The 26,037-nt window shown below is 45.8% G+C and overlaps 1 protein-coding gene across 3 annotated transcripts; it reads right to left on the bottom strand.

Moving 5' to 3' along the window:
- Positions 1 to 5,343: 5,343 nt before the first annotated feature.
- Positions 5,344 to 22,780, bottom strand: LOC142434489 (protein VCF1-like). 3 transcript variants are annotated; one of them, XM_075539197.1, is made up of 6 exons: positions 22,656 to 22,778; positions 21,578 to 21,685; positions 21,424 to 21,476; positions 19,198 to 19,256; positions 14,871 to 14,967; positions 5,344 to 7,498 (listed from the first exon to the last, which is right to left on the bottom strand). In XM_075539197.1, the coding sequence occupies exons 4-6, from the start codon at positions 19,206 to 19,208 to the stop codon at positions 7,265 to 7,267; spliced, it is 342 nt and encodes a 113-aa protein (XP_075395312.1). In that variant the 5' UTR covers positions 19,209 to 19,256; positions 21,424 to 21,476; positions 21,578 to 21,685; positions 22,656 to 22,778; the 3' UTR covers positions 5,344 to 7,264. The 3 variants fall into 3 exon arrangements, with proteins under 3 accessions (XP_075395312.1, XP_075395313.1, XP_075395314.1); XM_075539198.1 differs by lacking the exon at positions 21,424 to 21,476; XM_075539199.1 differs by lacking the exons at positions 21,424 to 21,476; positions 21,578 to 21,685 and having other exon boundaries at positions 22,656 to 22,780.
- Positions 22,781 to 26,037: the final 3,257 nt, after the last annotated feature.

The following is a 26,037-nucleotide window of genomic DNA, read 5'->3' on the forward strand; positions in this document are numbered from 1 at the left end:
TTGAAAATGATGATGGCAACATATGTACAAATGTCCTGGACACGATGGATGGATGGATGTATAGCTTGTGGTAAGAGTTGTAAGAGTCCCCAATAAAATGATTTTTAAAAAAAGACTTAAGGAAATAGAATGCCAGAAAGAAGGGTTATGTTAAAGAATTGCTCTACCAGTTTGTCTTGGAGTTCAACAATGAGCCTGAAATTTGCAGTTTTTACAGAGAATATTGTTTTCTCATTTTTATATTGGGCTTGTGGGGTGCCTTGATTTCCAGGCTGTCACGCTGACCCCCAGGGGAGGGGATCTAGCTTATCAGAGAGGTTGTTTTCTTGGCCAACTGGGACCCGGGGCTATGCCTACTGGCTTATGCTCTGCCACATCGCTCTCTGATTCCGGTAAATTTCCTGATGAGTTCCCTCAGCCACGTGTAGGGCCCCAGGACAGGCAGGGCATCCCCAGCCACCGGAGGACAGGCAGGACCTCCCCAGCTCCCCCCATTGGCCTTGTAGAGTTGCCCTAGCTTGTGCCGAGACCGCTGAGGCCCCAATAGCTCAGAGTTTGTCCCCCACCCCTCTGGCAGCTCGAATTGAATGAAATTAAATTGGGCCTCCTGGTTTGTGCTCAGTGAGCTATTCTGAAACTGAGGCTTGCTCCAGAAGCTCTCTGTTGTGTAGAAAGAGTCTCGGCTCTGTAACTAACTTCTGCCATTCCTTAGCACTGGCTCCCTTATTATGGCAGTGTATATTAAAGGACTTCTTATGCCACTTTGTCTTCGAGTTAAACAATGAGCCTGCCTTTTGTAGTTTTACTGAGAAAATATTTGGGTCTTATGGATTCCCCTGTTTTGGGGGCTTTTACTCTGACCCCCAGCGGAGGAGATCTAGCTTTTCAGAGAGGCTGTTTTCTTCTGGGCCAACTGGAACTGAATTCAACCCCGAGGCTATGCCTACCTGCTTATGCTCTGCCACACTGCGACCTGACTTGGGTAAACTTCCTGATGGCTTTTCAATTGCTCTAAACCTATGGCCAACTCGCACCAACGCAGACTCTCATCTAGAGCCCATAGCAGCTAACAGCCGGGTGAGCTCTGGTGTGGCGTCCGGTGCTAGCTCAGAAGTTCTCCTCGAGTCTGGATTGTGACCCCTTTTAGAAGTCAGCCTGCGGAAATCGCTACTCGCTACCGGACTAGGGTGCTGGCAGCTGCTTGGTCCGGAGTCCACGAACACAGCACACCCAACCCAAAGCTTTTCAGTGAGTTCTCGGTTCACTTTGTGAGTGAAAGTCAAAGAAAGTGTGGTTCAGGACAGGCCCTAGTACCCTGATTCTAATTTTAGTACCTCGCCTCCCAGTCTCCGTCACCGTACCTCCCAATTTTCTGGTCTGGCAGCCGGAGCTCCCACTGTCCTCCACAGCCTTCTACCAATCAGGTGTTCACAATTTAAACTCTGATATTTTCCCCTTGATCATATTTGTATTTTGTTATTGTTATCTTCGGATCACACAGGCTAGACACACACATCCTGCCGTAGTTGTTTCCTTTAGTATGTATAAGGTTTTGTCAGTTACATGATGTGGAATCAATTTTTTTTCTATTCATGCCTATCCTCACCCCCAAATTTATTGGGAGCTCTTAAAGATATTATAACAATCCATAATTCATTTAGATCAAGCATAATTATATAATTGCTGCCACAATCATCTTCAAAACATTTTCTTTCTTCTTGAACTCTTTGATATCAGCTCCCTTTTCCCCTCCCTTCCCCCATCCCCCCAGGAGCCATTATTATATATATATTTTTTAGTTCGCACGCCCGCCCCTCCCCCCGCGGCCGCCCCCGCCCCCACGAGCGTCGCTCCCAGGGCTGCTACCCCCTCCCCACGCGCAAGGTCCTCCAGCCTCACCAAAGACACGTCCTGCCCCTCCCGGCCCCACCGTTTGGGCGAGTCTATTATATTATTTTTATTGCCATATCTTACACCTTACAATGTATCTATTCACCTGCAATTCTGTTATTAGTTCCCCACTGTCATCATTGCTATCGGTTTCCCCTTCTCCCCTCTTCTCCCCTCTTCCTGTACTCTCAGGGAATCATTACTCCCATTTCTATTTTGAAGGGTTTCTCTATCTTGGATTTCATTCATTGAGTGCCTTAAATTATACAAATGAATATACACAGGTCTCACAAAACTAAAGAGGTAAAAGAAAGACCATCATAGTAGATGGAGGAAATATTGAAGAACTAGAGAATTATTGTGTGGTTCATCAATTCTATACTGCACCTTGGATATATCATCCCTTTCATGTGGTTCCTCTGTGAGGGACTGTGCAATTATCTTACAGGAGAGCTTTGGGTCTACACTTTGTCTACACTCCTTCACATCAATTTGATTGCTTATTTTTGAAATTCTGATATGTATTCATGTTGACACCTCATGATCACACAGGCTGGTGTGCTTCTTCCATATGAGCTTTGTTGCTTCCATGATAGCTGCTAGTTTAAATTCAAGCCTCTAAGACAACAGATGCCATATCTTTTAATAGCTGAGCACCATCAGTTTCCTTCACCACATTTGCTTATGCACCCATTTTGTCTTCAACAATCATGTCAGGAAGTGGGTTATCATATATTGCCACATTATTAGAAAAAAACTGTTCTTGTACTGAGATAAGATTTAAGTAGAGGCCCAAAGTCCATGTGCTTCCTCTGTGTGTGTGTGTGTGTGTATACACACACACCAACACACCTATCTTTATATATTTGCATATATAATTTACAGCTCTACATATAATTTTTATTTTCTTATTCTTTCCTCTTTTTCTTTCTCCTATCCCACTATCATGTTTGCCCATCATTCAACTCTCCGTAATTCCTCTCAGGTGAATTTCAATTGATCACACATGACAAGAAATGCTACACCAATTCCTCACCATCAATTTTAGATCCCTTACTGTTCCCCTGTCTCTGTCATTATTTGTTCGTTGCTTCCCTCCCCCCGCCACCTCCTCTCCCATGTCCCCCACCCACCCTGATAGATCTAACATAATTTGTTGCCATGACTCAGATGTATCCTGTCCAATTGGGATAGATTTGATCCAGAGAGGCTGGACAAACAGAAGCTGATATCATTGTGCAACTCTATTTGGCCACAATATCTTTTAGACAAAGGAGAATCGTGGCCAGAGGATGGTACACTTTCCCTTCCAAGCCTGATTCAGCTAGAACATTTTTTGGAATGGTGGGGAATTGGGCAGAGATCCTATATGTTAGAGCATTTTTCCTTTTGAGGAGCAGTCAAGACCTTAGTTCCCAGTGCACCCAGGACCCCCTGAGGGACCCCAGATTTAGGGGCAACTATTCCTCCAGCACTGAAACAGCCCTGATCATTCTACCCATAGTAGAGGCAGCAGGGGAACTTGGTCCCCAGGCAGTTTACAAGCCTCTTACTCTAATTGAACTCAAGCAAATTAAAAATGACTTGGGAAGTTACTCTAAGAAACTCGAACAGTACATAGAACACTTCCAGCACCTCACCCTAGTCTGTGATTTAACCTGGAAGGATGTAATGGTCATACTGGGACAGACTTAGAGGAATAACTAGCGCTCAAAGGTGTTAGGAATAGGCTGGAAGATAAACAAGGAGCCATCTAACCGAGAACCAACAAAGCCCACATGGAAGAAGCACACTAGCCTGTGATATCACAAGGCGTCGAAGGGATCAGGTATCAGGCATCAGAGACAAAAAAAAAAACAACCCACCAAAAAACATAGCACTATGAATAAGGGGGAGTGTGGAGAGGGGACCCAGGGCCCATCCGTGGGAAATTAGACATCCCCTTGCAGAAGGGCTGCCAGGAGGAGATGAGCCATTCTGAGTGCAGTGTAGCAATGATGAAATATACAATATTCCTCTAGTTCTTGAATGCTTCCTTCCCCGCCCACTATCATCTCAATTCGACCTGACATTTCCGGCTGGACCAGAAGATGTACATGGCACAGATAGGAATTGGAAATACAGGAAATTCAGGAAAAATGATCCCCTCAGGATCAATGGTGAGAGTGACGATATCAGGAGGGTGGAGGGACTGTGAGGGAGAAACAGGCAAGATTACAAGGTCTACATATAACCTCCTCCCTGGAGGACGGAGAAGTGGGTGAGAGAGACGTAGGAGAGTGTACGATATAACAAAATAATAATATATAATTATCAAGGGTTCAGGGGGCAGGGGAAGCGGGGAGGGAGGGGAAAATGAAGGGCTGATACCAAGGACTCAAGTAGAAAGCAGGTGTTCTGAGAGTGATGATGACAACACATGTGCTAATGTGCTGTACACAATTGGAATATGTATAGATTGTGATAAGAGTTGTAGAACACCTAATAAAATGATTTTTTTTAAAAAGGTACTAGGATGTTTGCATGTGATGAATGAAAAGTACCCCATAGGGGAAACTGCTGTATCTTTAACCTACCCTGCTCAGAATCATAGTGAACCTCAGGATAAGTGGGTACGGGAATATTTTCTGGTGTGCATCACAAATAGACTAAAGTCACATAGGCAAAAGGCCATTAATTATGCAAAAGTGACAGCTTTCCACAATAACAGAGAGCTTCTGGAGCAAGCCTCAGTTTCAGAATAGCTCACTGAGCACAAACCCAGAGGCCCAATTTAATTTCATTCAATTCGAGCTGCCAGAGGGGTGGGGGACAAACTCTGAGCTATTGGGGCCTCAGCGGTCTCGGCACAAGCTAGGGCAACTCTACAAGGCCAATGGGGGGAGCTGGGGAGGTCCTGCCTGTCCTGGGGCCCTACACGTGGCTGAGGGAACTCATCAGGAAATTTACCGGAATCAGAGAGCGATGTGGCAGAGCATAAGCCAGTAGGCATAGCCCCGGGTCCCAGTTGGCCAAGAAAACAACCTCTCTGATAAGCTAGATCCCCTCCCCTGGGGGTCAGCGTGACAGCCTGGAAATCAAGGCACCCCACAAGCCCAATATAAAAATGAGAAAACAATATTCTCTGTAAAAACTGCAAATTTCAGGCTCATTGTTGAACTCCAAGACAAACTGGTAGAGCAATTCTTTAACATAACCCTTCTTTCTGGCATTCTATTTCCTTAAGTCTTTTTTTAAAAATCATTTTATTGGGGACTCTTACAACTCTTACCACAAGCTATACATCCATCCATCCATCGTGTCCAGGACATTTGTACATATGTTGCCATCATCATTTTCAAAACGTTTTCTTTCTACTTGAACTCTTGGTATCAGCTCATTTCTCTCGCCCCCCTCCCCTTCCCTTCCTCCCTCCTTCCCTTCCTCATGAACCTTTGAAAAGTTATCATTTTATTTTTCATGTCTTAGGGGGTTATATGTTATCAGTTCTCTTTCTCCCCCAACCTTCCCCTTGGCCTCCTGGTATCGCTACTCTCATTATTGGTCCTGAGGGGTTTACCTGTCCTAGATGCCCCTTGTTTGCAGCTCTTATCGGCACCAGCGTACATGCTCTGGTTGAGCCGCATCTGTACGCTAGATTTGGGGTCATGATAGTGGGTGGAGGAGCAGCAGCACTAAAGAACTAGAGGAAAGTTATATGTTGCATCGGTGCTGTGCCGCACCGTCTGGTTTGTCTCTTCCTTGTGACCCTTCTGTAAGGGGATGTCCAATTGTCTACAGATGGGCTTTGGGTCTCCACTCCGCACGCCCCCTCGTTGACATTGATAAGATTTTTTGTTCGGGGTCTTTGATGCCTGATCCCTGATCCCATCGACACCTCATGATCAAGTCTTGGTAAGTGGTGAAGGCCTTTTTCTATAGCAGCAAGCTGTGTTTCTTAGGTCTGCTTGTTTCTGCTATGTGGGTGTCCAAGTATTGCGGAAAGGGCATGCGCAGAAACTTTTACGTGTAGTGGCAGGTTGTATCTGCCATTCTCCAGGGCAGAGGGTCTGATACACTGCGCTCTGTCATACAGTGTATCACTGAGGTACAGTCACCATTCAAATTTGGGTGTTTTTTTTAGTCTGATTAATAACATGGGTACTTATTATTCCTTCTAAAGACACCTCGGCTGACTCTTTCTAACCTCTACTGATCTTTGTAGGTTCAATGACAGAAACTACCTGGAAGAGTTCTTGAAGCATAAAGAGGATGGTGATTTTACTCAGTTTTCAAATACAAGGTGGCTTTTTAAAGTTCATGGAGATGTGGAATTAAAAAGTAGCATTTCCGCCACAAGCTTTCTGAAGCCCCCTCATACTCGTATCCCTCAGGCACCAGTTAGAAGAGCTCACACGGTGTCAGATTTACTGTATACCGAATAGGTAGACTTGTAAATGGGATCCCAAAAGCTCCCACCACGACAAGTTTGCAGTTCAGTTATGCACGTCTTGTCTCACTGGACAGTGCAGTGTATCCTACTAAGTCAGAAATGCACATTTTGGAGAATTAATGATGGAGGCGGGAAACACAAAAGCTGAAAACAGTTCTATAGCGATTTGCTTACATAATCTAATGGGATCTATACCTATGGGCACCAGCTGCTCTTTGAAACTCCTCTGACCCCTGGTGTCCCCATTTGTGTCAGAGCAGAACAGTGTTCCATGGAGACTTCAATGGCTAATTTTCAGAAGCAGACCTTGAGGTCTTTCTTCCAAGGCACCTGTGGAGGACTGGAACCTCCACCTTTAGGTTAGCAGAAAAGAGGGTTAAGCATTTCCACCCCCCAGGGAGGGCTGTGACAAGGAGAAAGCACTGCTAACAGAACATCTGCTTCCCGAGAGGCAGTGCCACGGTTCATTTGCAGGACTAGACCCAAGGAAGCTTGCTGAGCTAAGGAAAATTCAACTATGTGCCGTCTTTTTGTTTGGGTTTCTATGAAAACTTCATAGTCTTTATTGGCCTACTGAATGTTTTTTTTTTACAAGGAAGGACCCCCACCTCCATATACATACTGAAAGACCTTTTGACATGACGTAGAATTTCTAACGGACACATCTGTAATGAAAGGTGATGTGAACACACTATGGAGGAACACACAGAGGAAACTCCCTTGCACTGCTGCCTTGACATGGATTCGACACCCACCCTAAAAATAATGCCGTCAAAATGCTTCAAAGTCCCTTTGGCCTTGCAACAGTGAAGCAAAACCACCTAGAAATAACTGTTCACTAACTTGTCGTTTAAAATAGATGCTGAAAAACCAACAGACTTTTGTGTGTTATGCACAATTACTTTTCGATCAAATTTTCGTTTGCAATAAGGAGCTCCTAGTTCACATTCTCGGAAAAGAATGTCCTCGCTGCTGTAAGCTGTAAAAGTGCGCTTCCTTCAAGATCTGGTTGATGTGCACATAGGAGCCTTGGCACACGTCAGCCTCCTCACAGATGAACCGAGGGCTGTTAGGGATGGGCTCAGCAACGATCTGGTTTAAACTGCTCTCTGGTCTTCTTGCTGGATCCTGGTAATTCACACTGCCGCTGCTCCTGTCATAATTATTGCTGGAAAACTGCAAAGAAGACAACAGAAATGGGATCACTGCTCTGTGATTACTGTGTGTGTGTGTGTGTACATATATATATATATATTTTTTTTCTCCCTTCTATTCGGTCTGGAGAATAACAGCACCAGACTCTATGCTTGGCTTCATAGTCTACCAAGCACACCCACTTAGGAGATTTCATTCTAACCTCACAACAGCCCTGTAAAGTAAGTTTGGATGAATAGCCCCAATTTACAAATGAGGAACCTGAGACCACTGATGTGCCCACGTTCAGATACCTAGAACGTGGCAGGGTGGAGATTAAAACCCAGGGCATCAAACGCCAAAGGATGCCTTCCTTCACACATCCTTTGTCTCCATTTGCATCATTTCTTTCAAGAATCTGCCTCAGAGAAGTAAGTCGCTGGACTCAGAGGAAGAGCAACCTCGGGCAGTGCTGCAGGCCGTAGTTTCAGGTATGCCTCTAAGAAATGAGATGGCTTCTGGGAACCGTTCTTGTCGTTGTTGTTGTGAGATGCCATCGAATTGGTTCTGACACTTAGCGACCCTGTGCACAACAGAATGAAACACGGCCTGGTCCTGCACCGTCCTCACAATTGAGCCGATGCTAGGGCCCATCGTTGCAGCCACTGCGTCCATCCATCTCATCGAAGGCTCTTATTTCTTTTGCTGCCTCTCTACTTTACCAAGCACGTCTCTCCTGACAACATGCCCAAAGTACGTGAGAGCCAGGCTGGCCATCCTTGCCTCTAAGAAGCACTCTGTCTGTCCTCCTTCCAAGACAGCTTTACTTGTCCTTTTAGCGGTCCACGGTATTTTTTTTAGTTAATCATTTTATTGGGGGGCTCTTACAAATCTTGTGACAATCCATCGTTCAATTGTATTAATCACACTTGTATATATGTTGCCATCACCATTTCCAAAACAATTTCGTTCTGCTGGAGCCTTGGCATCAGCTCCTCTTTTTCCCCCTCCCTTCCCCACCCTCGCCAATCCTTGACCAGCCCTATATTGTTACTGCTATTTCGTGTCTTACACTGTGCCTTGTCTCCCTTCACCCACCTTTCTGTTATTTGTCCCCCTGGGGGGCTATATAGCCAACCTTGTGATGGGTTCCCCCTTTCTCCCCCTCCCGCCTCCATGGCACTATTAATATTGTTCACCAGCAGCACAATTCAAATGGATGGGCTGTTCTTTGGCGTTCCTTAGTTACCGTCCAGCTTTCACATGTATATGCTGCTGCTGCTGTTGTTGTTGTTAGTACCCTCTTACCAACCCTAGGAACAACTGAAGGGAATTCTGCCTGGTCCTGCGCCATCCTCCCATGCTTGAGTCCATTGTTGCAGCCATTGTGCTATTTTCTCTCCTCGAGGGCCTGCCTCTTTTCACTGCACCTCCACTTTACCAAGCGTGACGTCTTTCTCCAGGGACTGGCCTCCAGGGACCGGTCTGTCCTGACAATATGTCCACAGTGTGTCAGACGGGGTCTTGCCAGCCTTCCATCTAAAGGAGCACTCTGGCCGTACTTCCTCCAAGACGTATGGGTTTGTTCTCTTATCGCCGTACTCCAAATGCATCCATTCTTCTTCGGCCTTTCTTATCCAGCCAATGTCCAGCTTTCACATGCATGTGAAGCAACTGAAAATATCAGGGCTTGGGTCAGTCTCACTTTCGTCCTCAAAGAAACATCCTTGCTTTTCAGTGTTCTAAAGCGGCCTTGTGCAGCAGATTTACCCAAGGCAACACATCTTTTGATCTCTTGACTGCTGCTTCCATGAGCATTGATTGTGGAATCAAGCAAGACAAAATCCTTGATACCTTCAATCTTTTCTCCATGTATCATGATGTTACCCACTGGTTCTGTTGGGCAGATTTTGGTCTTCTTGACATTGAGTTGTAATCGTTCTGAAGGCTGCAATCCTTGATCTTCATCAGTACGTCCTTAAATCCCCTCTTCAATTTCAGCAAGCAAAATGGTGTCATGTGCACACTGCAAATTGTTCGTGAGATTTCCTCCAATCCTGATGGCATATTTTTCGTCACATAATCAAGGTTCTCTGACTAGTTGCTCAGCATATAGACTAAATGAATACGGTGAAAGGATACAACCTGACACACACACACCTGTACTGATTGTAAGCCGTGCAGTGTTCCCTTCTTCTGTTTGCACACCTGCCTTCTGATCCATGTACAAGTTCTGCATGAGCACAATGAAGTGTTCTGGAGTTCCCATTCTTCCCCAGGCTACCCACAGTTTTGTGGTTTTTTTTTTATGATCCACTTCAAATGCTTTCGCGTAGTCAGTAAAACACATGTTAGCATCTTTCCGGCATTCTCTGCTTTCAACCCTAACATCAGCAGTGATATCCCTTGTTCCACATCCTCTTCTAAATCTAGCCTGAATTTATGGCAGCTCCCTGTCAATGCATGCATTGCAGCAACTGTTGTTGGATGACGTTCAGCAAACTTTTATGTGCATTTGTGCGTTAGTCCGGGTCGACTACAGTAACAAATCCAGGGACACTCATATGTGTATACGAAAGAGCTGTATATCAAAGAGTAATTGTATATAGAGAAAACATTCCAGCCCAGTCCAGATCAAGTTCATAAGTCTGATATTAGTCCATAAGTCTGATACTAGTCTATAAATCACTCTCCAGACTCATGCAGTCACATGCAATGGTGGAAAATGCAGGAAGATCACAGGCTGGTGGGTGCAAAGTCTTGTGGAGCCAATGGCAGTGGACGCGTCTCCAGGTCTCTGGCTGCCATCGGCGTGGCTTGTCATCAGGAAGGTGCAGCAGAGAGAGGAGAGTGTGGCTTGCCTCCCCGGAGAAAGACAGGAGGTTCCTAGAATCCTCATAGGAAATCCACACCCACAAGGAAGTATCATCAGGCTGTGACCTGATTGACAGGCTAGACTCCACCCCTTCACTCTTAATACTCTCAAATGGACACGAGATCATGCAACTGCCACAATGTGATCATCAATTACATTGCTGTATAATGGGAGCATTTTGTTGGGTCACCTTTCTTAGGAATGGGGATAAATATGGATTTCTTCCCGCCAGATGGCCAAGTAGATGCCTTCCAAATTTCCTGGCTTAGACGAGTGAGTCCTTCCTGCGCTTCTTCGCCTTGTTGAAACATTTCATTTGGCATTCCATCAATTCCTGGAGCCTTGTTTTTGTCTCATGCTTTCCGTGCGGCTTTAACATCTTCCTTCAGCACAACTGGCGCTCCTGCTCATATGCGACCTCACACGATGGTTGAATGTCGACCAGTTCTTTCTGGCGGGTGATTCTCAGTATCCTTTCCATCTTCTTCTGATGCTTCCTGCGTCAGTCAATGTTTCCCCATAGGATCTTTTTAATATTCCAACTTGAGGCTCGAATTTGTGCTTGAGTTCTGTATGGTCAGCGTGCTCTCAAGTTCTGGTTTTCTAACTCTTAGGTCTTTGTACTTTTTCATCATAATATTTGACTTTATCTTCTTCCGTTGCCCTTTGGAATTTTCTATTCAGCTTCTTGACGTCATCCTTTCTTCCATTTTCCTTAGCCACTCTAAGATCAAGAGCATGTTTCAGAGTCTCTTCTGACATCCACTTTGCTCTTCTCTTTCTTTCCTGTCTTTTTAATGACCGTTTGCTTTCTTCACGAATGATGCGCATGATGTCCTCTCACAACTCATCAGGTCTTCTGCCATTACTGTTCAATGTGTCAGATTTGCTCCTTGGGGGTTCTTGAATTTCAGGCGGGATAGACTCAAAGGCATATGTTAGCTCTTGTAGACTTCTAATTTTCTTGAGCTACAACTTGAACGTACGTACACATGAGTAAACTCACGGTCTGTTCCAGTCAGTCCCTGGCCTGAGTTTCCCCGCTGGCTTTCCCAGAGATACATAGAGTCCACTTGAATTCTATGCATGCCATTCGAGGAAGTCCTGTACATAGTCAACGTTTGTGTTGTTGTAAAAAGGTATTTACTATGAATGAGTGATTGGTCTTACACAATTCAATCATGCGATCTCTAGCTTTGTTTCCCACAAAGAACATATCCTCCAACTTCTTTGTTCTTACCTCTTTGTTTCCAACTTTTGTATTCCAGTCACCAAAAGTTATCAATGCATCTTAACTGCATGTTTGATCAATTACAGAACGAAGATGCTAGTAGAATTCTTAAATTTCTTTGTCAATAGCTTTAGTCAGTGGTGAAGAGACTTGAATAATTGTTGTATTGACTCAAGTTCTTTGTATATGGATAGATGTTATCCTATTATAGACAGTGCTGTACTTTAAGATAGATCATGGAATGTCCCTTCTGATAATGAATGCAGTAGTTCGCTTAAGTAATTAAGTAAGCAATGAGATACAACTTAAAAACAAACACACGTGGGACATTTATGCATTTGTCACCTGGTAAGTAATGGCCAAATGAATTCAGGTGGCAGGGTTATCGGCAATAGCAATGAAATTGTCATAAGGGCTTAATACCGAAGAAAATTCAAGAAAAGATGTCCCTGGCTCAGAGGGCAAAATTCTCCCCGCTGGTAAAAACTAGTCAACTTCTTATTATTGAAATATCAAGTAGGCTATTACATTGGATAAGAGACCGACCACTAAAATACTTTGGTTCCTGTCAGTTGATATTCCTTATTGTTTTAAGCTACAGATACTGTGTGAAAAATAAAGCAAGAAGAACTACAAATGCTTTCTAAGGAATCGATTTTCATCTCTGTCGAAATGCTTTGCAGGCAGCATCTGACCTCTTCTGACTTCACCAAGGGAAGGACAATCAAACTTCACATCACCCCAAGGTCAAGTCCTATGAGGTGAAGATCAGACATGCCTTCACACTCCAACCTTCTTTAGCAGTTCTCATACCGACCATCCCTCGCTACTTCTCAGCTGGGTTTGATAATTCATTGCAATGTCCACATAGCAGCCACAGTGCGTACTCTCGTTGACTAGGGAAGTTGACAGGTTATGATTAAGAATTAGAACTCCTCAGGATGCAATCCTCTGCTCAGGAACAGCTCTTCTCAGACATGTCTACAGGAACAACTCTCTCTGGTCTTCAGCCTCTGAGCTACCCAGTCCCCTGTCCTTTGCCCGGCTCAAGCAATATTACAAAGTTCTTTTAGTGCCACCGATGAATGCCCCAAAAGGCACCTCACTCTGCCATATGCCTCAGCTCAAAGGAACTCCATCCTTAACTTCACATGTTAACAGAACTAACTCCCCCAGTGTGTGCCTGGAGGTACCTCACTTTGCAAGCAGCCCACTTCCAAAAGGCGTCCAGCTTTCCTTGCAAGAAGAGAACTGAGACACTTAAGTTGATGCCAAGCACCAACGTTAATGCTTGTCCAGTGGACAGTCCTGAACTTAACTGTCAGGACTTGATGAATGAATTTGAGAAGATCTCAAGGGGTCCCTGAGAAATAGCATAGCAGTGGAGGAAGCCAAGTTTTAGTGACTAGTTGTAACAAAGGAGATGGAAAAAACAGGCAGTGCATACAGGTCACAACTCGGAGGTAAGGAGAGAGAAAAGAATCAGTAACTTGAGGAAAAACTAAGGCAGGAAGGGAGAATAGAAACCTCAGTAGGCTAATGAAAGAACTAGTGGTTAAGTGAACTATGAAGAGATGAGAAGGAATATCAATTACTTATCTTCGAAAAAAGACCTGGAATGCTTCTCCCACGTAGGCTTTGTTGCTTCTGAGCTAGATGGCCGCTTCTTTATCTTCAAGCCTTTAAGACCCCAGAAGCTATATCTTTGGATAGCCGGGCACCATCAGCTTTCTTCACCACATTTGCTTAGGCACACATTTGTCTTCAGTGATCATATCGGGAACAAAGCCCACATGGAAAAGCACACCAGCCTGTGTGACCACCAGGTGTCGAAAGGATCAGGTATCAGGCATCAAAGACAAAATATCCTATCACTGTAAATGAGTGGGAGTGCAGAGTGGAGACCCAAAGCCCATCTGTAGGCAACTGGACATCCCCTTACAGAAGAGTCGCGGGGAGGAGACGAACCAGTCAGAGTTCAGGGTAGCATGGATGAAACGCACAACTTCCCTAGTCCTTCAATGCTTCCTTCTCCCACCTACCCTCACCATCATGATCCCAATTCTACCTTACATATCGGGCTAGACCAGAGGATACACACTGGTACAGATAGGAACTGGAAACACAGAGAATCCAGGACGGATGATCCCTTCAGGAACAGTGGTGAGAGTGGTGATACCGGGAGAGTGAGTGGAGGGAAGGTGGGATAGAAATGGGGAACCGATTACAAGGATCTACACATAACCTCCTCCCTGGGGCATGGAGAAGAGAAAAGTGGGTGAAGGGAGATGATGGGCAGTGTAAGATATGACAGAATAATAATAATTTATAAATTATCAAAGGTTCAAGAGGGAAGGGACGTGGGGAGGAAGGGGGAAAAATGAGGAGCTGATATCAAGGGCTCAAGTAGAAAGCAAACATTTTGAGAATGATGATGGCAACAAATGTACTAGACAAAAATGTCTTAGACACAATGGATGTCATGTATGGATTGTGATAAGAGTTGTATGAGCCCCCAATAAAACGATTTAAAAACAAGAACTGGAATATAGATGGCATTTATAATATAAAATTGTGAAGCTCTTTGTAAGGCAGCGGAACCAAGTATTTGAGTTTCTTTCAAGGCCTAGCTTCCTCTCACCTCCAGCCCATTCCCCATGCTTCAGTGCTTTCTTTCATGGGAACCTCACAAGAAAGAAAAGGAAGAAAAATCAAAACAAGATTTTTTCCCACCCCTACTATGCATTTCATCCCTGGAGAAATTAGAAGTCAGAAACAGAAATCAGTGAAACGGATGACCATTTACCAAATCCAGATCACTGAAAAGTAAATTATGTGAAAACATGCAAAAATTCACTTTAATATCCATACATTAAGTAGAACTTCAATAAACCAAACATTTTTGGAAATTTCAGCCCTTTTCAGAACAACACAGTGGAAAAGTGAAAACATTTAAAATAGGCTTTCTTATACCTTTTGGTTCCATTGGAAAGACACATAAACCAAAGCAATAACATATTATGACTTATGGACAAAAAAGAAAGGTTGTAAATCACTAGAACAAAAGGTACTTCCAAAATTATCATTAAACAGGAATTCTATGGATAGGTTTTTCAATGGTCTATGATTTTCTGACAACAACAAAATTTGAGGGAGTGTGTGTGTTGGGGCACTCAACAGATTTTCAAGTGTGATTCTTTAAAACGTGCTAAATGAAATTAACCTGGTGGAAGTTTCTTAACTTCAGGGCACAGCCTGGATAATTTAGCTTAGTCAATCAATGAATAGAGAAGGACTCTGTTTCCTACCTCTGTATCCAGAGAATCCTGATAGACGTCACTCTTACTCATTTTGGACCGGGGCAATTGGTGGCTGTCATCTTCATTACCATTTCGTCTTCTTTTCCTGAAAATAAATCACAAAGATAGTGGGGCGGGAGTAATGGTCATCCAACCAAGCACTTAAATAGCAAGTGAGTGGCAACATAGAAATTTGAGAACTTGTTTGAGAATACACATCTCCATCTGTGACCCCAGAGAGACAAAGTCCAAAGTGCATCATCCCCAAGTAGGGAGAGGAAAATTAAAACACACGAACTCTAAACCAAGCTGTTAGTTTGCTTCCTAAAATTTAGTCTCCCGATTTTACATGAACAAAGTGAGTGGAAAGAACAGGAAAGTTTAATGACTAAGTTAATAAGCTTTACCTAAGTAAACTCATTGTACTCTGCCCCCAAATTACGATTCCAGGTTACATCATTCTAACCACTTCCACAGAAAAACTCTTAGACTGGAGCGGCTGCCAGTGCCTATTTAAGGTTCAAGTCCTTGGCAAAGTGTTGCAGAGACCAACACTGCAGAGGACTTTCTTGTGTCATGGGAACTAATTACTATTGTTTCATCAGCGATGTATTATGACATCACGGTTACTTCACCTATGAGATTACAGCACAAACTACTTGGCATTTCCAAGGCTCACTGATGAAGGAGGGCCTTATTTGAAGTACATACTTACAAAGTGTCCCCCCAAATGCATGTCAACTTGGCTAGGCCAGGACTCTCTGGCAATAGTGTGAAGTGGCAGTTATGTGATGGGCCCCTCTGATGGGATTTGACTTGATAAACCAATAAGAGGATTGAGGGTAGGTTGTAATACCCTTAATCCTGTCAGAGTACTGCTCCTATATCAACCTCAGAAAACCAAACTCTCTGCCATTGAGTTGATGCTGACTAATCGCGGCCTTATAGGACAGGGTAGAAGTGTTCCTGTGAGTTTCCAAGTCTCCTTGTGGGAATAGAAAGCCCTGTCTTTCTCCGTGGGAGCAGCTGGTGGTTTCAAACTGCTAACCAGTATGCCACCAAGAGGGGTTTTCCTGCTGATGGCCAGCAACATCTTTTACCTTACATGAGATCAAAGGAAAGGATGTGAGCAGAGAGAGAGGGAGACCTACTACTACTGCCAAGACAGAAGAGACAGGCATGCAGTATGTCCATTTGACATAGGGCCCCTGTATTGTGAGGCTCCTAGATCCAGGGGAAGATTGCTAGCACGGCACAAGGAGATCTACAAGGGATGAATGTCTGGTCCACAGATGTTGAAAGGAGACAAAGACCTTTTGGCAGACCCGATAGACAGAGAGAGCCTTCCCCTAGAGCTGGCACTACGGATTTGGACTTCTAGCCTCCTAAAATGTGAGAGAGAACTTATGCTTGTTAAAACTATCTACTTGCATTTACACACAGTTACCGATAAGAGCCCATGGCACAAGGACTCTAGGTCAGATGACGCCCTCAGGAACAGAAATGGGAGAGGCGATGCCAGGAGGTTGGAGGAAAGTGGGGAGAGGAAGGGAAGAAAGGGGAACCGACTGATCACAATGATCGATCGACATATCACACACATGCCACCCCCTACTCCCCACCTCCCACCTCCCACCCCCATGGGGACGAACAACAGAAACCATGGGGAAAGGGAGACAGCAGTCGGTGTAAGATATGAAAATAATTCTACCTTGAAAGTCTGGCTAGACCAGAGGATGTACACTGGTACAAATAGCAACTGGAAACACGGGGAATCCAGGGCGGATGATCCCTACAGGACCAGCGGTGTGAGTGGCGATACTGGGAGGGTGGAGGGAGAGTGGGTTGGAAAGAGGGAACCGATTACATGGATCTACAATGTGACCTCCTCCCTGGGGGACGGACACCAGAAAAGTGGGGAAAGGAGATGTCGGACAGCGCAAGATATGACAAAGTAATCATTTATAAATTATAAAGGGCTCATGAGGGAGGGGGAGCAGGGAGGAAGGGGAAAAATGAGGACCTGGTGCCAGGGGCTTAAGTGGAGAGCAAATGTTTTGAGAATGATGAGGGCAATGAATGTACAGATGTGGTTTTTACACAATTGATGTATGTATGAATTGTGATAAGAGTTGTATAAGCCGCTAATAAAACATTTTTTTAAAAGATATGAAAATAATAATAATTTATCATTTATCAAGGGGTCACCAGGGTGAGAGGGGGGAAGGGAGGGAAATAAGAAGAGCTGATACCAAGGGCTCAAATAGAAAGTAAATGTTTAGAAAATAATGATGGCAACATATGTACAAATGTGCTTGATACAATTGACGTCTGGATTGTGATAAGAGCTGTAAGAGCCCCCATAAAATGATCTTTGAAACGGCAACAACAAACACTCCACTTGTGGCAGTTCTGTCATGGCGCCACTTAAGTCGTATCAGACCTCAGTGAACTAAGTGCCAAGCCACCATGCATGCTGGCCTTAGCTTTGTTGAAATGTTTTAAGTCAAATGGAAGGTTCAAATTCTTGTTGAAATGTTTTAAGTCAAATGGAAGGTTCAATGTGTGGTTAGGGGGCTTGTTGAAATGTTTCTTGTTGAAATGTTTTAAGTCAAATGGAAGGTTCAATGTGTGGTTAGGGGGCTGTAGTGTCCGGTCTGTTCAGGTACACAGCAACCACATAGACAACGGAAGGAAACACTGCCCACAACCGCATATACAGTGGAAGAAAACTGCCCAGTCCTCAGCGATACTAACAGTTATTATATTTGATTCTACCGTGTGAGTCCACCTCCTCAAGGGGCTTCCTCGTTTTTGCTGATGCTCCACTTTAGCAAGCACGGTGTCTTTCTCCAGGGACTGGGTTTTCCCGATCACATTCCCATTCTCCTCAAGGTTACCCATATTTTGCTGGGCTTTATAACTTCAGGTCATTGTCCATATCAGTACAATACCTCCCTTGTTCTTCTCAACCTGCCCTTTAAAAATGTCTTTTCAGCTCTTTGATTTCATCATTTGTTCCACTTGCTTTAGCTCTCCATGAGATGGACTGACAGAGTGGCTGCAACAATGGGCAGAAGCACAGGACTGGCCAGTGCTTTCGTTCTGTTGAACACAGGGTTGCTATGAGTCAGAACTGACTGGACGGACGGGAAGGCACCTAACAACCGCAACAACATAAATGAAGAGTGGGGTACATTGAATTAAGATTTTAATGATTTCAGTGTACCTTGTTTGTGGTCACCTTCGGATGTACTTTCATTTTCCTCGTCGTAAATAAATGGGAACACAGGGTTAGTTTGTGATTTTAGGCAGGAGAATAGGCATGCTTGTTAAAGAGTAACCAGATTAAAGCTTGTTCTTTGGAGTTCCAGAGAACAGCTGCCGCCACTCAAAGTGGAATGACCACCAAGCAGGCAAAGGAGGGGAATGTAACTTAAGGAAGGCAGAGCGTTTATGAACGGACACACCCTAACTTCCTACAAGATTATTTCCCAAGTCTCTCCCTTTCCCCCCCACAAATGCATAAATATCCTCTCTTTTCTTTGTTCTCAGAGCAGAAGAGGAAGCAACCGTCTGCCTCCTTTGCGTCATGGATCTTATGGGAAACAACCAACAAACTTTTCCTTTTGTCAACCATCTGTATAGTAGTACTCGGGCTTCACTGCAACAGCCCGCAGGGACGGAGCTCTCGCTAACCACAATGCCAGCGGTTTGAAACCACCAGCCTCTCCTCAGGAGCAGGATGAGGCTCTCCACTCCCGTGAAGAATTGCAGGCTTTGGAAGCCCCAGGAGCGGTTCTCTCCCGGCCTATGGGGCTCCGTGAGTCCGAATTGACTTGAAAGCTTGAGTTTTGAGGTGATCATCATGCATGTTACCTAAGCTACCTTCTTCCTAGCATGATCATGAAAGCGGGGTGAGAATGCGCTGCAGTAGAACACTACGTGTGAAGGGAAATCCATTGGCTACCCAAATGAAAACAAAGAAAGTGGCAGAATTCGGTCCCAAAATTATTTTATCAGTGCCCCAAGTCCTTGTTGTGCTTTGGGCTGCTCGGCCACGGATGTGTGACCAAACATGCCCATTTCTTGATTTACAACAGTGGATGCATTCTGGTCTTCCTTGTGAAGAGAATAGACATGCCCAAGGGGTTGCACAGACAGGAGACGTTTAGGACACTAGGGATGAGGGGTGTATTTGAGAATTTCTCCCCTAAGGCCTAGGGACAGTCAGGCAAGCCGCTCCTGCCCCAGAATCGGAGGCTATCTCCCTGGGTACCCCAATCATTGCATTGGCCTCTCCCTTGGATGGCACTGGATTAAGAATCGGCCCTACCTGCTCTTCATGCTTCTTTCTCTAGGCTTCTCCGAGGTATTTTGTTCCTCTCAAAATGTCTGTAAGAATTGGGAAGATTGCATGTTCAGTCCCATGTCCACGTTCAGTACCTTATCAGGCTGCAGGTTTTGAGATTATAATTCTTGTAGACCCCCCTTAACCGACCCGATATAAACCAGAGTCATCGACTTAGAGATTCCTTTGAATACGCAGTACTCCAAAGGATGGTTGGGTCTACTTAGTTCCATAATTTCATTTCTTTCCAACCTTCCACTAATCTCTGGGAGTTTAAGCACAGAGAATAATCATCTTAGAGATCAAACACAACAAATGGATTTCAAACTGTTTGAGAAAGGAAAAGAAGGCTTTCTTTGCAAAAACAAATACAAACATACACACACACAACCCCCAAAACAAAACAAAACACCCCAAAAGATTAAAAGGAGGAATTTGGGGGCTGGGAACAGGAGCTCCCTAGCTGATCTCCCTCCCCTATCCTCCCCCACCCAATCACCAGTAGTCTCTCCAGCCCCAACTTAGACTGACAAAGAGCTAGTAAAATAGGCAGATCTGGTAGTGCCAAGACACGTGCCTCATGGGATCCTGGGCAAAGTGAAAATTAGCACACATCAAACAGCTTCTTGAATGGTACAGAGATTTCCAGTATAAATGATTTCAGATTATGTGGGTATAGTAGCTGAAAATGAAACTTTTCTTTTGTATGAGATCCCCTCCCCCTCGTATGTGAGGCATGTTCCAAGATCCTTCAGGAATATAGTAGGACATGCAGCAAGAACAAGGCAGACAGATCAGGATTACTTAATATACAAAACCAAACCAACCCCACTGCCATTGTGTTGATTCTGACTCAGAGCGGCCTTATATAGGATTCTGGGGCTGGAAATCTTTATTGGAATTGAGAGCCCCGTTCTTCTCAGGGGGACCTGAACTGCCAACCCTGTGGTGAGGAGCCCTACACGTACCCCATAACACTACCAGGGCTCCTTTGCTTCATATTAACTTCGTACTGGGTCTGCTTAAGGAGCCCTGGCAGTGTAATGGGCTACACATTGAGCAGATAACTACAGGCCAAGGGTCTGAACCCATCAATCACTCAGTGGGAGAAGGATGAGGCTTAAACCTTTTCAAAGTCTCAGAACCCCAGGCAGTTAGGCCGACTCTGTCCTGTAGGGTCCCTAGAGTCTGAACAGTGGTCAAGGGGTGGAATACACTCAATGGAAGGGAGGGTTTTGTTTTTGTTCTGCTTGCTTCATTTACATGTCTTCCTAAGGAAAAAAAAAACAAAGAAAACAACAACAAAGCCCTAGCCATTTGTCACCTGTGTCTCTTCAGACTCATGACCACCCCAAGCATGTGAAAGTAGAGCTGTGCTCATGGGGTTTTCAGTGGCTGACTTTCTAAACTAGGTCCCTGCACTTTCTTTTTTTTGACTTTCATTCATACCCCTTTGTGTGGACTTAAACCTCAAAACTTTCAGTCAGCAGCCCAGTACATTAATCGTTTGCACTACCGGCCCACTCTAGGGAACATGTCCTCGGTTGGTGGTGCTAACGGTATTTGAGTTGGCCTCTGACTCAGGGCAGCCAATGCACAAAGACCCCCATGTTGCCCTGTCCTGAGCCAACCCCACGATCACTTGTGGATCAGTGGTCCATGGCTGACCCATAGAGTTTTCCCTGGCTGATTTTTGAAGTACACCGTTGCCAGGCTGCTTTCCCCTGTTCATCTTTGTCTGGAACCTCTGCTGAAACTTGCTCAGGATGGAAGCAACATACAAGGGGAGTGACAGGGGAGTGATGGCCAGGCATGAAAGGCCTCAGCCACCATTCGAGTCAAGGTCTCTCTTATGAAAGAATTCTACCACTGAACCACCCCTCTTCCAGCTAATTGCATTAGCATGTCAGTAGTCGGGCCCCTAAATTCATATTCGGAGCCTCTGGGTGCTGTAAGTAGTTAAGCGCTCCACTACTACCCTAGAATACTGGCAGTTCCAGCCAGAGCTGGCGCTCTGCTTTGGAAAAGGCACACCTTTGGAATCCCTCCTTGCGCGCGTGTGCCCACACACGCATGTACACATCACACACACACACACACACACACACGCGGGGCCGTCATGAGCAGGACATGACTGGGAGGCAACTAACAACAGGTTCATATTGAACGTATTCTTTATACCCTTCTCCCCCCACTTGTTGCGGTTGTTACCTGAGGGTTGCTTTTCAAGGCAGGGTGTTATCCTCAATACTTTTAAAACTCACCTAAATGAATTCAACATACCACAAAATAGAATTAATATTAATCTCTGGGGGGGGGGGTTGCTGCAGTAGAGAAAAGGCGAGTGTTCCTGATTGCACTTTACCAGGCTTCCAGATTTCTCATGGTGGGGCTGATGGAGCTCTATATTGAAAATGGTGTTCATGCAGGTCCATAAACGGCAGGGACAGAACAGGGGTTTCTGCCCTGCTGGCTAAGGGGATAAAGAAAGCACGCTGTGAAATAAGAAGTGAACAAAGGACCCTGTGAGAACAGGCCTTCCAAACACCGCAACCCTCAAGGCAGGCCCCAGTGACGCACACAGAAGTGGACTGGAAGATCATTCTGAAGCATGCTGGCTGGAGCAGAGGCCCAGACAAAAGCGGAAAGGAAATATGTGGGAGACCCAAGAGGCGCCCAGGAGCTCATTAGAAAGTTGCCTGACCATCTGCAGAACCACAGAGGCAGCCCAATGGAAAGGGCCATTTCAAATAGCCAACCCTGCAACCTCTGAACAATGGCCCTGCCCTCCTGCCCTCCTGGAGGGAAGTGCAGCTCATCTAGGCTGCAGCTGTCCTTCTCAAGCCCGGAGAGGGACCCCGTCATGTGTTTGGAAGTTATTCTATACTTCCATAAAACCGTGGATTCACTCTGTAAACCGCGCGGTTTAACTCTTTGCAGAAAAGCCCTGGATCTCTGGCCCCTAACAAAGCACAGGGGTTTGGGGCTTGCCGGTTCCCAGTGGACAACAGCTCGGGGCCGAGCTTCACACATCAAAATCCGGGGCAAGTTTTAGGAAAGGGAACGATCAGAGTTTTCAGGATGAAGAACTACCGTTGCTAAAGGCCCCAGCAGTCCCAGAGGAAGAAATGGCGGCCTGAAAAGCACAGCTAAGGGGCAGCGCGCCTGTTGCTAAGGTTTTGTGAGCCAATCCCGCAAGGGGCCGCCTCGGCCAATCTCAGGGCAGCCGGCTGCTAAGGCCCAGGCGGAAACCGGGCTTCTCTAAAGAAAACGGCTGCGCGCTTTTTTTCCAGCACGACGGGCGGGGCAGCTGCGCGCCGCAGGCTCTCACGCGGCGCCGCACTGCCATCTTCAGGCCAGAGAAACCGCGGGCGACTGCTACGAGGGAGGAAAGGCTCCTTCCTGCTCGCCGCGTTTCTGCGGAGGCCCTTAGGCTCATTTACCTGGCTGAAAAGGCGCCGCGCGGGGGTAGAGACGTGAAGGCACCAGAAGGGACGGGTTCCAGGCAGGCAAAAGAGGCACGGCAAAGGGCCAGGACCGGGAAACCTCTGAGCCCGCCCTGGTAACCACGGCAACAAACCGGTGACGTCAAGCCGCCTGGTCGCGGCTCCGCCCACGGGGCGGGGCTGCCTGTGATGCGCGAGCCCAGGCCCCGGAATGGAAGAATGGTCCTTCCAGGTTTCAGCCTGCAGGCCCTCCTGTATGGGAGCATCAATGACGTGACCCAGAAGCCCAGGTCCTACCACTGGAAGGCGCTCCCGGGCGAGACCCTTACCAGTTTCCGGCCACTCTCCGGACCGACCGCCGCCAAGCTATCCACCTTAGCTACCCTTGGGATTGTGTCACTCCCAGGGCACCTGCAGTCCTCCTCTTTGTGCTAACCTCCTCTCCTTATTACAAGGGATCACTGCATTCTGGAGGCTGACCTGGCCAACCCCACAGTCCCTCAGTCCTTAGGGATACTCTCCTGCACGTCACCTGAGCCTCCATCGCCCCGGGCCCCCAACCTCTCAGTCATCTCCATTGGCTGGTTACCACCTCCTTCCCTTCCAGTGCCCCTTTAACTGCAAGGAGACCCAACTCCTCCCACCTAACTAGCTTGTCATCTTCCTCCACACCCTTCCTCCCTCTGCTTATGCAGAACTACTCAACCCCAAGTCCAGCAAACCTCTTTGGCTCTTCTTCATCCCCCCTCCCGTCCAACACCCCCAACACTAGACAAATTCTCTGCACACCCCCAGCAGCCATCACCACCACCCTTCGGACTGTCTCAGGAAGGAAACCAGAAAACATCAGTCAGGAGCCCTCCCCACTTTCACAAAACCATGACTCTGCCCTTGTAGTCTGTGTTGTCCCTCTGGAGGAAGTGACCAGACCATCTTTGAGACTGGACCATCCTCAGGGGCCAGGGGGGGTGGGGGGGAGGGGTTGCAATTATTCCTCTGTCCTTCTGCAGTCGATCATCCTACCATGTACTAACATGCTACTGTTTCTCACACCTTTAAAGATAGGAAAGTACAAAGTCTTCATATCAGTCATTGAGTTGACATAAAATTCACGTATGATACACTTCAGCATTCTTATTTGCAAGAATATTACAATCATCACCACAATCAGTTCTAGAACATTTCCCCTTCTCATACTCATTGTTATTAGCTCACCATTGCTCTCCAACCTCCCCTCCCCCTCCATACCCACAATGAACCGTCAATAGAAGTATATCGAGTTGCCTATCCTGGATTTCATATACAGGAAAGCTGAGCAAGAGTGAGAGAGAGAGAGACCCTTCCGGGAAAAGGCAACAATAACATAATAGAGTAGAGAAAAACCTCCATCAAAATGAAAGCAGGAAACACTAAACACTAGAACAAATTTAAAATGGGTCAGAAAGAAGTTTCAAAATCATAAGATGTTGGATTTTAGCCTAACGTCTTCTGCACACTGCCGAACAAGACCATTCACATCTGTGGTCTCTGGGGAGAGGGGGAGGGGGTTGATCCAGAAGTACTTTCCCTTCTAAAGCGTAAAACTTTATCCTGTTTGCCTCCAAGTTACTGTCTCACATTCTTTAAGCTCCAAGCAGGGAATGTCTCCACTTACTCCGTAATCATTGTTTCTGCAGTTGACCTTCTAGCCCTCTTTCTCCGCAAGGACAATGCTTCTTTAAAGGCGTGGAAGCCCTAATGAATCTTTGTGCATTGCCCCACCAAGTGCCTTGGGTCCATTCAGTACATTTGAGAATTCTCTCCTTTTTGAAGGCTACTCTCATCCCCATTCATCTCACCCACCTCACTTCCTTGCTTCTTTCATTTCATTTTCATTTTTGGCTTCATGCCATTATCCTCTCCCGATGGTTCTCCAAACACACCGGCCCCTCCATCCCTCAGCGTCCATATTTGCTCCTCCTTTGCTGCCTGACTTTACTCTCTCCATGCTCTACTGGGTGACGGGATTCATTTTGCCATCAGAAATTATCTGCATAGTGTGATCTTCCAAATGTCTATCGCAAGCAAACACCTGTCTGCCCCATGATCCACACTTGCCTGTGTCTCTGTTTGAATCACCTGGAGGCAACTCTTCGTTAACTCATGCCCCAAGCACACCTCTGCGATGTGTTTTGTTTGTTTCCCACTTTACAGTGGAAATCCACCAGGAAAGCCACTTGATTCGATCCTCGGGATACGTCTTGTTTCCAGCCCCTTCCTGCCTTGTTGACTTCTACTGCGTTCACATCCAAGCAAGTACTTCATCTCTTGCCTTCACCACAACACCACTGGCCTAATTCCAAGCTTATTTCCCCATTAAGGCTTCTATAACTTTAGCCCCCTGAGCCTGGAACTGTTTACTACCAACTCTTTATATGGCTGGTTTTGTCTAATCCTTGGGTCTCTACTCCGGTATGATCTTCCCAAAGAGGTCTTCTATGACACCCCCCGTTCCAAGTAAAGGAGCAGATGCTAGCCCGTGAGCTGGGTTGTTGCTGACACTTACCACATTCTGTACTTATTTCTTCATTACTTCCTTGGTCTTCCTTTTGGACCCACCCAAGTAGCAAATTCTGTAAGAATGCCCCAAACCTATTTGACAAGGTTCCATAAAGGTTGGCCGAATGCTTTTTGGAAGGAAAACTTTGGCCGTTTATTGTCACCATAAAGGGGAGTTGGGTGAGAGTGGGAGAAGTGACTAAAGGATCTCCCCTCGATTCTGCATGTCAGTTTGCAATGCACATATGCCCTCGCTAACTCCTGCAGGATTCTGGGCATGTATGTAAAAGATGAAACAAAGTCACCTGCCTTGCCTGCTGTTTCCTCTAGACCATGAAATCGCTTTATTGCCATTTCAAATGTGATGTCCATGATAAACACGTGTGAGAAAGGGGGAGGTCAGCCAATCAGAAGGTTGCTGGGGCCTCCGTGCAGTCCCACGGTCATACGGACATGAGCATCCATCCACAATTGTTCCTCTACCTCCTAGAACGCACCAAGAGCTTCCCCATAGTTCAGCTCTACTGCTTACCTATTCTCAATGGTTCTCAGAGGTGGCGGGGGACGGCTTGCCCAGAAGAAAAGTTTTCTACACAACCCTGAGTTTATTGTCACAGAGTGCTTGGGTTTCTTGTTTTTGTTTCTGTCCCGCCCGCCCGCCCCCCCCCCACGCCCCATGTGGCCTAACAGAGACATATATTTTATGCTTTGTGATTTTTGTTGTTTTAAGCCAATTAGCTCCTTTCTATCTCCTTGTATTCTAGTACGGCTTAACCCAGAGCCTGGATTCTGGAAGAAACAGTACCTTTGGTGGACATGAAACAAATGAAAGAAGAATGTG

The sequence above is a fragment of the Tenrec ecaudatus genome, chromosome X, assembly GCF_050624435.1.
Source record: "Tenrec ecaudatus isolate mTenEca1 chromosome X, mTenEca1.hap1, whole genome shotgun sequence".
Taxonomy (NCBI): Eukaryota; Metazoa; Chordata; class Mammalia; order Afrosoricida; family Tenrecidae; genus Tenrec; species Tenrec ecaudatus.

Bases quoted from the DNA above. Each gene is read 5' to 3' on its own strand.
- LOC142434489 (XM_075539199.1), bottom strand. The intron at 7,499-14,870 runs GTAGGAAACAGA...TCTTCTTTGCAG, and splicing joins AGGATTCTCTGGATACAGAG to TTTTCCAGCAATAATTATGA.